This window comes from Lactuca virosa, chromosome 5 (genome assembly GCF_052849685.1).
Source record: "Lactuca virosa cultivar CGN04683 chromosome 5, Lactuca_virosa_CGN04683_v6, whole genome shotgun sequence".
NCBI classification, from domain to species: Eukaryota; Viridiplantae; Streptophyta; class Magnoliopsida; order Asterales; family Asteraceae; genus Lactuca; species Lactuca virosa.
The window spans coordinates 62890248-62904165 of record NC_136430.1 but is presented as its reverse complement, the minus strand read 5'-3'; the positions used below and the strand labels follow the sequence as shown (position 1 = coordinate 62904165).

At 42.6% G+C, this 13918-nt stretch overlaps 1 protein-coding gene across 1 annotated transcript; it reads left to right on the top strand.

The window, feature by feature from the left end:
• The first annotated feature begins 1272 nt into the window (after positions 1-1272).
• LOC145111319 (uncharacterized) lies at positions 1273-1785 on the top strand. Its single transcript, XM_079047607.1, has one exon. It carries the CDS (start codon positions 1273-1275, stop codon positions 1783-1785), a length of 513 nt encoding a protein of 170 aa, XP_078903733.1.
• Positions 1786-13918: the final 12133 nt, after the last annotated feature.

Here is a 13918-nt window from a genome sequence, read left to right as displayed (position 1 = left end):
TGCTTGTGAGTCGAAGGCAGCAATACCGACCCACCAAATTTTTTATGTAGAATGCTAACTGTTATATGGCTCTTACATGTTTGTATGATTAGGTTGAAATAGACCCCAAGGTTGGGCTCATTATTGTATGATTGGGTTGAAATAAACCCCAGGGCTGGGCCCATGAGTATATGATGGGTTGAAAGAAACCCCAGGGCTAGGATCATGATTGTATATTGGGTTGGAATATACCCAAGGGTTAGACCCGCTTATATGTTTGGTATGTGGTACTTTGGGGAACTCGCTAAGCTTTGTGCTTACATTTTACGTTTATGGTTTCAGGTACTTCTGTTACGAAAGGGAAGGGCCTGACGTGATGGCACAACATCCTCCCCTCATGATTTACGCACTATTTGGATATCCGTACTATGATGTTTTGGATATTGTGATTCATGATTGACTTGGAGACATTTGATGTATGAAACTAATGGTTTTAAAAACAAAACATTTATCATTGAATTTGGGTCATTACAATCTAATTCTAAGAGCTTGTTTAGATTAGGTTATGGAGGTTAGGGTTAATCAAAGAGCTTGTTTTGGTTAATTAATATGGTGAATGAGAATTTCTAGAGCTTGTTAGTAGTTCCAAGTACCAACTTAGATAACATGAATGTGATATCATTTCATAGTTAATATAACATAACTATATAGTAAAACACAGAATTAGAGACCTTCCGTTAATCGAATTCATTTACACGTTTGTATGTGCTTAAATTTTGTTTTAATTGAACAAACAAACCTCCCGTTTTGTTACAACACGTCTTGTGCAAAAAGACAACCATTTTATAGTTAGTCACTTACCACGGGTATTTCTGTAATTATCCTTCATAAAAGGAAAATTAGTAATAAACTGTTGTAATTAGTTACAATCTGTTAGATTAGTTGATGTGTTAGTTGTTATTACAATCTTATTAGTTGTATATACAACAATATAATAGATATATGAGAAGCTAATCAAATATGTTCTTTTCTCTCCGTTGTTTACTTTGTAAAATGGTATCAGAGCGAAGAATTATGCTTCCGATCAAATTTCCGTTCACCTATTTTGACCTTTCGATCATCTTCTTCATATCTCCGATGAGCTAGTCTACTGATCGTGTTTCACTTTTCCGATCATTTTTTCATTGATCTTTCTGTTGATTTGTCAATTGTTCTTTTTCTGTTTGACGATTATCATGCCGACAACGAATCCTAATTCATATGGTTCTTCCGGCTTAGCTGTCGCTCCAATTGATGATCGAATGCATCCTTATTATCTACATCATTTACAGTCCTGGATTTGTGCTTGTTTCTCAGTTTGTCACCAGTGATAACTACAATTCATGGAGTCAAACGATGAATTTTTCTCTTTCTGTGAAGAACAAAACTAGATTCATCGATGATACTCTTTCTAAACCAAAGTCTTTCGATCCTAACTACAATGCATGGATGCACAACAATAGATTTGTTATTATGTGGATTCTTAATTCTGTTTCCAAAGAAATTTCCACGAGTATCATGTTCACTAGGTCTGCTTCTAAGATTTGGATTGATTTAAGCGATTGTTTCCAACAAAGTAACGGTCCTCGAATCTTCCAAATTCGGAAGGAACTTGTTAATGTTTCTCAAAATCAGGACTCAATTGGAGTTTATTTCACCAAATTGAAATTCCTTACTGATGAACTTGTGAATTTTCGTCCTTATTGCACCTGTAAAAAGTGTGATTGCAATGGTGTTCAAGAAATCGAAAAGTACTTTCAAACATAGCACGTAATGAAATTTCTTATGGGGCTAGATGATTCGTTTGCTCAAACTAGAGGTCAAATCCTTCTTGTAGACCCCCTTCCTTCTATCAATTGAGTGTTTTCTCTGCTCAATCAAGAAGAGAAACAGAAATCCATGACCAAAAATTCATCTCAATCAATGGCTTTCATGGCTAAAGCTAACAATCAAAACAATCAACAAAAACCTCCAAATAACAATAAATCTTCTGCTAATAGAGACATACCTTATTGTACTCATTGTAAATATCAAGGACACACATCAGACAATTGTTACAAGTTACATGGATATCCAGCTGGATATAAGCGAAAGAACAAGATCAATCATGTTGCTGCTTTGGATAATAATGATATAAGTTAATTGAACAATGTTTTTCAAAGTCTTTCTCAAGCTCAATGCCAAGATCTCATGTCTGCACTCTCTAATCACATGATTTCAATCAATCCTGGTGAAGAAATTACTTAAGGTAAGTTTCTATGATTGGTTGTTCTTAATAGAAAGAATTCTCAAGTTTGGATTATTAATTCAGGAGCTACACAACATGTGTGTCATGATATTAGTTTGTTTACTAACAAACGAATTGTTCATCATTATACAGTCACTTTACCAAATAAAATGGTATTACCTGTTAGAAAAATTGGTGATATCAATATTGATCATCTTTTTACACTAAACAATGTTCTATATGTGCCAAAATTTGATCTCAATCTCATCTCAGTTAGTTCTCTTACTAAGGCACAAAAGTGTATGATCCAATTTACATGTGATCATGCATTTATTCAGGATGCTCACCTCAAGAAGATGATTGGCAAGGCTAAAAATATTGAGGATGTGTACGTGTTGAAGAGAAACATTATGCATAAAGACACAATAATTAATACTGTTATTTCCGTTTCCTTCCATGTTTGGCATAAAAGGTTGGGTCATCCATCTAATGAAAGACTTATATCAATTAGAAATCATCTCAATGTTAGGATTTCTAAGAGTGATGTTAAAATTTCATGTTCTGTATGTCTTCTTGCTAAACAGAGGAAATTACCATTTCATTCTATGAATAATATTCATAATGAACCATTTGGTTTAATACACTGTGATAGTTTGGGTCCTTTTCATGTTCCTAGCTATCAAGATCATCGATATTTTGTTACTATTGTCGATGACCATTATATATATACACACACACACACACACACACACACACATATATATATATATATATATATATATATATATATATATATATATATATATATATATATATACGGGTTTTTCTTATAAAGAACAAGTATGATGTGCAACAAGTTATTCTAAGATTCTACATTGTAACACCCAAAAATTTCATGCCAAATTAAAACTTTTTCAAAAACATTTAAAACCATTCATCATTACAAAGTTTGTTTTAAAAATATCGAATATCAGAGTTTTCCCAGAAACATAAACAAATCCCGAGGAGCTGTACGATCATGCCTTCGCCTTGCCGCGATCCCCTGATGTACCTGAAACAATAAACTGAAACTGTAAGCTCGAAAGCTTAGTGAGTTTCCCCCAAAATACCAACACCATACCAATATAGCCACAACAAATAACATTTACAGATCAGCATGCATAATGAGCCTTCAGCCTGACTGGACCGCCTCGCAGGGCCTACAGCCTATCTGGACCGCTCCCGAGCCTTCGGCATGACTGGACCGTACAGCCTATCCGGACCACTCTCCGGGTATGTTGGCCTACAACACAAAGCAGGACCACCTCAACCCAACCCCCAATTAAACAAACATGTGCACATAAATATCGTATGCTAGCTCATATCATATAACAGTCAAACCGGTCTAACAGATCACTAATCATAGCAACATCCCAATAAACGGGATACAGAGCTAACCGGTCACTAACATAGCATCACCCTATAACCAAGACACTGACCTAACTAGGTCACTAAGCATAAGCATACCATCATCCTAATTACCAGGATGTAATCAATAAACATTTCATGCCATAATTCAGATACAATATATAAAGGGCCAACCTTGGTGCCTTAGACCCATTGGTATAGTGAGGATAACTCACCTTGCAAATGTCGACTCGAAAGATAAGCTCACACTCTCGGATCACTGCCGAAAACTCCACCACCTATAATCGTCATACAACCATGTTCATAAGTTCCAAAAATGCCCCCAAAAGTCAAAAAGACAACCCATGGTCAAAGTCAAAGTCAACTGCCAAGGTCAACAGTCCATGTTGACCTGAACTCGTCGAGTGCAACTAGACACTCGCTGAGTTCCTTGCATAACTAACCCTCTCGCCAAGTCACTCTACTGACTCGCCGAGTCTACGACAATCTTCATCGGACTCGCCGAGTTGTTCATCCAACCCGTCGAGTTCATGACCATCTTCATATGACTCAGCTAGTTTACTATGCGACTCGCCGAGTCCCTTCAATTCCCTATCCTTACAGATGCTTTCTAAGCCATGCAAAGGCTCTAAATTGTAGATGTAAGCTCCTAGGGCATGTTTATCACGTAAAGTTGCAAACTTTACGTGCATGCAAGATGATAATGCCCCAAAACAAGCTAAAGGAGTGGCTTAAGGTAAGGGAAAGGTCATAGCTTGACAAAGACTGAAACTTTATGAAAAAGAGGGGCTAAAGGAGTTCAGATCTGAGGTTGCAACCTCAGATCTTGACCCAAATCGGAGAACCACCACAAAACCCCAAAAAGGGCTCTAAACCCATAAATGAAGAGATCTAACCAAAGGAGAGTCAAGGTAACAACTTGTTACCTTCATAACGATGCCAAGACAGAGAAGAATCCGGATCTACAACAGCCCCTTGCTTCAAACTTCTTGAACTCCAAGCCCTTTACTCCAAGAATCTTCTTTCAAGATAAGAAGCACACAAAAATAGAGGGAAAACACAAATTACAGTTTCTGAATTCGATGGAGGCAGTAAGAGAGGCTAGGGGGAATATGTGATCCTTAAATAGGGTGCAAAACCCCGAAAATTAGTTTCATACTCCAGCTCCTACTCGTCGAGTCCCTTCTTGGACTCGGCGAGTAGGTCACTTAAAACACGCGGACCAACCCGCTGCTACTCGACGAGTCAGGCAACCCACTCGTCGAGTAGACCTTAAAATCAAGAATATAATTATATAAATCAATACCTGAGAATCGGGGCGTTACAATTCTCCCCCACTTGAACTAGACTTCGTCCTCGAAGTCCCCTGAGGTAAACAACGCCGGGTAATGCTCCCGCACCTCAGCCTCTGGCTGCCACGTCCACTCGGATCCCCTCCGATGCTCCCACTGCACCTTCACCAAAGGTATCTCCTTGTTCCGCAGAATTTTTATCTTCCTTTCCAGTATGGCCACCGGCCTCTCCACGTAATTCAAGCACTCATCAACTTGGATATCATCCAACGCCACCACTGCGTCCTGATCCATGATGCACTTTCGCAACTGAGAAACTTGAAAAATGCTATGTACCCGACTAAGTTCCTCCGGTAGCTCTAGCATGTATGCCACCTTGCCGACCCTGGAAATGATCCTGAACGGTCCAATGTAACGGGGGCCCAATTTCCCCCTCTTCCTGAAGCGGATCACACCCTTCCAGGGTGAGACCTTCAGGAGTACCATACCCCATACTTGAAACTCTAACTCAGATCGGTGTCTGTCGGCGTAACTCTTCTGCCGACTCTGGGCGGTCTGCAATCGCTGCCTAATCTGATGAATCTTCTCGGTAGTCTGCAAGACTACTTCCGTCCGCCCCATCACCCTGTGTCCAACCTCACCCCAACAAACCAGGGTGCGACATCTCCGCCCATACAACAGCTCGAAAGGCGGGGCGCCAATGCTGGAATGATAGTTGTTGTTGTAGGCAAACTGTGCAAGCGGTAGGTGGGAATCCCAACTTCCACCGAAGTCAATGACACATGCCCTCAACATATCCTCGAGTGTCTGAATGGTACGCTCGCTCTGGCCGTCGGTCTGCGGATGGAACGCTGTGCTAAAGTGCAACCGCGTGCCCAGTTCCTCGTGGAACTTCTGCCAGAAACGGGAGGTAAACCTAACATATCGGTCGGAAACAATGGAGACAGGAACCCCATGGCGAGACACGATCTCGCGGACGTACATGTCGGCCAACCTCTCGGCCGACGAACTCTCCCGAATAGCCAAGAAATGGGCACTCTTGGTCAATCGATCTACGATGACCTATATAGCATCAAATCCCTTCGCCGTCCTCGGCAACTTGATAATGAAGTCCATCGTGATCTGTTCCCATTTCCACATGGGAATCTCTAGAGGCTGTAGCTTACCATGCGGCCTCTGATGCTCGGCCTTGACCATCCTGCAGGTCAAACACCTCTCGACATACCAAGCGATTTCTCGCTTCATACCTGGCCACCAATAACTCAAACTCAGGTCTCGGTACATCTTGGTGGCCACTGGGTGAATAGAGAAGTGAGACTTATGAGCCTCCTCCATGACTGTCTGTCTGACCCCACCAGATATCGGAACCCACACCCGACCGCATCGGGTCAATAATCCCCGACTATCATGCACAAACCGAGTGTTCTCACCCTTGATCCTCTCCAACTTCTAGTTCTCCGGTCGCATGCCCTCAACCTGAGCATCCCTGATCAAGCTCATAAGCGGAGAATCCACCGTTATCCTCATACACACTGCTGGGGTGGAAGACCCAGCTGCCTTGCGGCTCAAAGCATTCGCCACCACATTCGCTTTACCGGGGTGGTAAAGGATCTCGCAGTCGTAGTCCTTGACTACATCCAGCCACCTGCGCTGCCTCATGTTCAGTTTTGGCTGATCCATGATGTGTCTCAAACTCTTGTGATCCGTATATATGGTACAACGAACCCCATATAAGTAATGTCTCCATATCTTGAGAGCGAACACCACCGCTCCCAGCTCCAGATCATGAGTAGGATATCTCGTCTCATGCAGCTTCAGCTGCCGCGACGCGTAGGCTATCACCCGACCTCTCTGCATAAGGACCGCCCCCAAACCTGTGATGGATGCATCACAGAATACCACAAAATCCTCAACTCCCTCCGGGAGTGTCAAGACTGGAGCCTCGTATAAGCGCTGACGGAGGGTCTCAAACGCCCTCTGCTGCTCAGGGCCCCACCGGAAATCCACCCCCTTCCTCGTCAGACGAGTGAGGGGTACCACAATCTTGGAGAAATCTCGAATAAATCTCCGGTATTACCCGGCTAAACCCAGAAAACTCCTAATATCCGAGGGAGATCTCGACACCTCCCACTGCATGACCGCCTCGATCTTGGCCGGGTTGACCAAAATTCCCTCCTGATTAACGAGATGTCCTAGGAACTGAACCTCTCGTAACCAAAACTCGCACTTCGAGAACTTAGCATATAGCCGTTCTTGTCTCAGAACTTCTAACAACTCCCTAAGGTGCTCCTCGTGCTGATCTCGGGTCTTGGAATATACCAATATATCATCAATAAACACGATGACCGAGCAGTCAATCATCGGTCTGCAGACCCGGTTCATCAGGTCCATAAATATTGTCGGCGTGTTGGTGAGCCCAAACGGCATCACCACGAACTCGTAATGACCATAGCGAGTCCGAAACGCGGTCTTCTCCACGTCCTCCTCTCTGACTCGGACCTGATGATATCCCGACCTCAAATCAATCTTGGAGAACCAAGATGCACCCTACAACTGATCAAAGAGGTCATCTATCCTCGGGAGAGGATAACGGTTCTTCACCGTCAACTTGTTCAACTCCCTATAGTCAATGCTCATCCGGTGCGAACCGTCCTTCTTCCTGACGAAGAGCATCGGTGCTCCCCATGGAGAACTGCTAGGTCGAATGAACTGCTTGCCCAGCAGTTCCTGCAGCTGTGAAGACAGCTCCTGCATCTCGGGTGGCGCCAACCGGTACGACGTTTTGGTGATAGGAGCCGCACCTGGTACCAGGTCGATCCGGAACTCGATCTGCCTCTCCGGAGGTATCCCTGGCAACTCCTCCGGGAACACGTCGGCAAACCCCCTAACTACTGGAACCTCTGAAACTGAAATCTGATCCCTGAACCGCATATCCACCACATACGCTAGATAACTCGCACACACGTGCTGAATACACTGCCGAGCCCTGGCAGCTGAACAAAACCCTGATCGCACTCTGGTACCCTCACCATATACAACCAGTTCTCCCCCACTTGGGGTTCGAACTACCACTCGTTGTCCCTCACAGTCAATCATAACACCGAACCGACTGAACCAATCCATGCCTACAATCGCACACACCTCCCCCATGGGGATCAGAATCAAATCTATTGGAAAGGACACCCCAAAAATCTCCAACTCACACCCTCGGTAGACCGAAGAAGCAGAAACCTCGTGTTCGTTGGCGATAGAGACTCGCAACAGACACTCTAACTCGCCCACTGGCACACTGAACTCCCTACTAAACGACTGAGATACGAAGGACCGACTTGCCCCCGAGTCAAATAAAACCAAAGCAGACAAAGAGTTCACTAAAAACGTACCTAATCACAGGTACCACAGATAAGCATAATACAATTATAATAAATGAAAAAACGAAGGAGAGAAACATACCAGCAACCACATCTGGTGCTGTCCTAGCCTCCTCTGCGGTCAGCTGGAAGGCACGCCCCTGAGCCTTCGGAGGCTCTGTCTTGACTGGCCTCCCATCCAATATCCTCAATATAGCCGGCGCTGGAGCCTGCGCCGGCCTGGCTGCGAGTTGTGGACAGTTGGTCTTCACGTGACCAACCTGATGACAGTGATAGCATATTCTCATATCCGATGTAGGGGCTGTCTGGCGACAGTCCCTAGCATAGTGCCCCTCCTTGCCACACTTGTGGAACCCACTACCCGTTCGACAAACACCGGAATGACTCTTGCCGCACTTTCCATAAGTGTGGCTTTGCTGACCCCCGATCCTAGAATCAGCGGTCTTAGACCGCATAGGCGCCGGCTGCGACTGCACCGGGGCCTACCGCTGCTCCCTCATCTGCAGCTCAATCTCCAACTCATGCCGCCTAGCGGCCTCCTGCAACTCCAAAAGTGTATCACATCGCTGGGTAGACACAAACTGACGGATGTCAGTCTTGAGCATGCTTAGATAACGGGTCATCTGAGCCTGCTCAGAAGCAAACACTGGGCAAAACATCGACCTCTCTGTGAATATGCGGGTGATCTCTGTCACCGACTCCCCCTCCTGTCTCAAACTCAAAAACTCTTGTGACAACTGTTCCCGCTCGACCCGCGGAATGTATCGGTGTACGTCCCAGTCGCCAATCTCCACCAGTAACAGTAGCTCTTTGACCCCGGACCTTAGCTCTTTGATCCCAAGTAACAGTAGCTCTTTGATCATATCCCTGAACTGCTCCCAAGTAACAGTAGCTCTTTGATCATCAGTGTACGTCCCAGTCGCCAATCTCCACCAGTCCTTGGCCCCGGACCTTAGCAGGTTCAGAGTACACCTGACCCTTTGGTCAGTAGGACACGAGCAGGTAAAGAAACACCCATCCACATCTGAAATCCACCTCATTGCCTTGATGGGGTCCTGTGTCTCATCAAAAGTAGGGGCTTCGTGTTATCTAAGTCACTGTACTGGAAGCCCCGAGTGGCTCCTCCTCCTCCCCCTGCTGCTGTTACAGCTGATGCAGCTGCAGCGGCAGCCGTCTCCGCAAGGGCTGCGTATCGCTCGTCGAAGTACTCGACCATGGCGGTCTTAATAGACCCAAACATCTCCGGTAGCTGTTCCCGGAACGCAGCAGCAACCTCATCATGCAGGATCTCCCGAATCCTGGCATCCAACTCCTCAGTACCCATCTGCACCACGGGCTCAGGTGCTGTTGGCCCCTCCTGGTCTCCGTCTCCTGATCCTGATCCTGAACCGGATCCACCACAAAGCGTCTCGGCATCACCATTCTGAAACATACCACAAGATATCAGATAATCCACATAATAACTGGAAACCAACTCCCGACTAAACCCTAGGGGTTGTGACTTCCTTGATGCACGTATGGGTCATGTGCTTTCAGTAGTACGGGCCCATACTACCTTCCACACCTACCCATATTTGTCTCAAGTATCACCACAACGCCCTAACAATATACATAAGCATAACGAGCGCTCAATACTCACTCCTAGAGAAAGGCTAACTGAATCACGACTGACCTACCGGCCTCACACAACCCACCCATTCATGAAACTTCCACCAACCCTACAGCATTAGTGTATGCTAATCATACATAACGCTAGACCCTATAGACTTTCGAATATCCGATCCTACCCTAAGCCCTAATCAATAAGAGCAGAACATAAGGTCAAATCAAACATTCTCGGGCTATAAGATCTTAATTATGTACAACCGTGATACATACACAAGTAACTATAGTAATGATGTCAATCTTATGTAAGAAACCCTAGGCTAGCAGGCATCACGTAATCAGGCAATTCTATCATGCAATTCCTGAGGATCCCTAGCCTAGTACTAGCATGTTGTTCTATCATATCATAATATCAAATAACTGTATGGTATTTTGGGGTCAACATACTGGCTCCGGCTGATCGTACACTTTGCATCCTCTCTTACTTACTTTGAAAACCATTAAAAAAATCATTTTAAAATCTTTCCCTTGATTTGAGACTGGAGTCACACGAGTGTTCCTCCAATTCACTCAAACCAAGGCTCTGATAACAACTTGTAACACCCAAAAATTTCATGCCAAATTAAAACTTTTTCATAAACATTTAAAACCATTCGTCATTACAAAGTTTGTTTCCAAAATATCTAATATCAGATTTTTCCCAGAAACATAAACAAATCCCGAGGAGCTGTACGATCATGCCTTCGCCTTGCCGCGATCCCCTGATGTACCTGAAACAATAAACTGAAACTGTAAGCTCGAAAGCTTAGTGAGTTTCCCCCAAAATACAAACGCCATACCAATATAGCCACAACAAATAACATTTACAGATCATCATGCATAATGAACCTTCAGCCTGACTGGACCGCCTCGCAGGGCCTACAGCCTATCTGGACCGCTCCCGAGCCTTCGGCATGACTGGACCGCCTCGTAGGGCCTTCAGCCTATCCGGACCGCTCTCTGGGTATGTTGGCCTACAACACAAAGCAGGACCACCTCAACCCAACCCCCAATCAAACAAACATGTGCACATAAATATCGTACGCTAGCTCATATCATATAACAGTCAAACCGATCTAACAGATCACTAATCATAGCAACATCCCAATAACTGGGATACAGACCTAACCGGTCACTAACATAACATCATCCTATAACCAAGACACTGACCTAACCAGGTCACTAAGCATAAGCATACCATCATCCTAACTACCAGGATGTAATCAATAAACATTTCATGCCATAATCCATATACAATATATAAAGGGTCGGCCTTGGTGCCTTAGACCCATTAGTATAGTGAGGATAACTCACCTTGCAAATGTCGACTCGAAAGATAAGCTCACACTCTCGGATCACTGCCGAAAACTCCACCACCTATAATCGTCATACAACCATGTTCATAAGTTCCCAAAATGCCCCCAAAAGTCCAAAATCCAACCCATGGTCAAAGTCAAAGTCAACTGCCAAGGTCAACAGTCCATGTTGACCTGAACTCGTCGAGTGCAACTAGACACTCGCCGAGTTCCTTGCATAACTAACCCTCTCGCCGAGTCACTTTACTGACTTGCCAAGTCTACAACAATTTTCATCGGACTCACCGAGTTGTTCATGCAACCCGTCGAGTTCATGACCATCTTCATATGACTCGCCGAGTCTACTATGCGACTCGTCGAGTCCCTTCAATTCCCCATCCTTACAGATGCTTTCTAAGCCATGCAAAGGCTCTAAATTGCAGATCTAAGCTCCTAAGGGATGTTTATCACGTAAAGTTGCAAACTTTACGTGCATGCAAGATGATAATGCCCCAAAACAAGCTAAAGGAGTGGCTTAGGGTAAGGGAAAGGTCATAGCTTGACAAAGACTGAAACTTTATGACAAATAGGGGCTAAAAGAGTCCAGATCTGAGGTTGCAACCTCAGATCTTGACCCAAATCGGAGAACCACCAAAAAACCCCCCAAAAGGGTTCTAAACCCATAAATGAAGAGATCTAACCAAAGGAGAGTCAAGGTAACAACTTGTTACCTTCAAAACGATGCCAAGACAGAGAAGAATCTGGATCTACAACAGCCCCTTGCTTCAAACTTCTTGAACTCCAAGCCCTTTACTCCAAGAATCTTCTTTCAAGATAAGAAGCACACAAAAATAGAGGGAAAACACAAAGTTGGGTTTCTGAATTCGAGGGAGGCAGTAAGAGAGGCTAGGGGGAATAAGTGATCCTTAAATAGGGTGCAAAACCCCGGAAATTAGGGTTTCGTCCTCCAGCTCCTACTCGTCGAGTCCCTTCTTGGACTCGGCGAGTAGGTCACTTAAAACACGCGGACCAACCCGCTGCTACTCGACGAGTCGGGCAACCTACTTGTCGAGTAGACCTTAAAATCAAGAATATAATTATATAAATCAATACCTGAGAATCGGGGCGTTACATACATTCTCATAATTAATTAGTTTAATAAAAGCATTAAAGTTTTTCATTCAGACAATGCCAAAGAACTTGAGTTTACAACATTTTTTCATGAAAAAGGAATATTACATCAGAAGTCATGTGTTCAAAGACCTCAACAAAATGTTACTGTTGAACGAAAACATCAACATCTTCTCAATGTGGCTCACTATTTATTGTTTCAATCCAGTATTCCTATTCATTTTTTGACTGATGTGTTTTAAAAGCTACTTATCTCATAAACTGCATACCTTCAGAAATTCTCAATAATCTTTCACCTTATGAAAGATTATATGGTAAACCACCATTATTTTCACATTTGAAAACATTTGGTTGCCTTGCCTATGTTTCAACCATATATGCTCATCGCATAAAATTCAATCCACAAGCCAAACCTTGTGTATTCTTGGGCTACCCTCCAGAAATGAAAGGTTACAAGTTCCTTGACATGTTTTCTAAACAAGTTTTTTATTCCTGAGATGCTATTTTTCATGAAACCATTTTCCCATTTCAAAATGATCATACTGTAAAACCTAATGACCCTTTTCCAAACATTGTTTTACCTCTACGTTTAAATGATGATTTCTGATTCTCCTTCTCAAACCTTCAACAATAAGTCATATAATGAATTAGAATCAAATTTTAATGAGTAACATCATGAGAATCATCAAGAACATCAGAATATTAGAAGGTCTTCAAGGAATCATCAAGCACCATCTTATCTCAAGGATTATCACTGCAATTTAGTTACATCTACAAAATGTTCTTATCCATTGGAAAATTATATTTCATATGATTCCATTTTAGAAAAGCACAAGGCTTTTATAATGGTTGTTTCTTCCAATTTTGAGCCTCAGAATTACAATCAAGTTGTGAAATTTAAAGAATGGAGAGATGTAATGGAATCTGAATTGCAGGCTATGGATATGAACAAGACATGGTCAATTGTACCCTTACCTTCTGATAAACATGTAGTGGGTTGCAGATGGGTTTACAAAGTCAAATATGGATCAAATGCTCAAGTAGAATGACATAAGGCACAATTAGTGGACAAAGGATTTACACAATAATAGATGTATATATATTATCATATAATTCAAAATAATCAATATATTATATCAATTTAGTATACGAATTATTATATCAAATTTAACAACAACGTTATTGTTATATTTAAAAAAACACATATTTGTAAAAACTTCAACTATATAGGTGTTTCTGTGCAACGTGTGGACATTCACCTAGTATACTTATAAAGGAAGTATTTTTTTCTTTCACCACATTAATTTGAAACTCTCATGACTTTTCAATTTCTTTCTAATATTGATTATTAGTTAGTTAATAAGGTTAAATAAATATCAAACCTAAAGTGTAATCATATATAAACTAAATTTCAATATTAAAAACCATATCTTTACTTTTATTTTTAAAGTTATGTTTTTAACTTTTTACATATTATACTTTATTTATTAATTTTAAGATGTTGTTGTATGTAAACCATTATTACTTTAAAGC

What these genes read in the sequence shown, in the direction of transcription:
- LOC145111319 (XM_079047607.1), top strand. Translation starts at nt 1,273, where the DNA reads ATGATCGAATGCATCCTTATTATCTACATCATTTACAGTCCTGGATTT.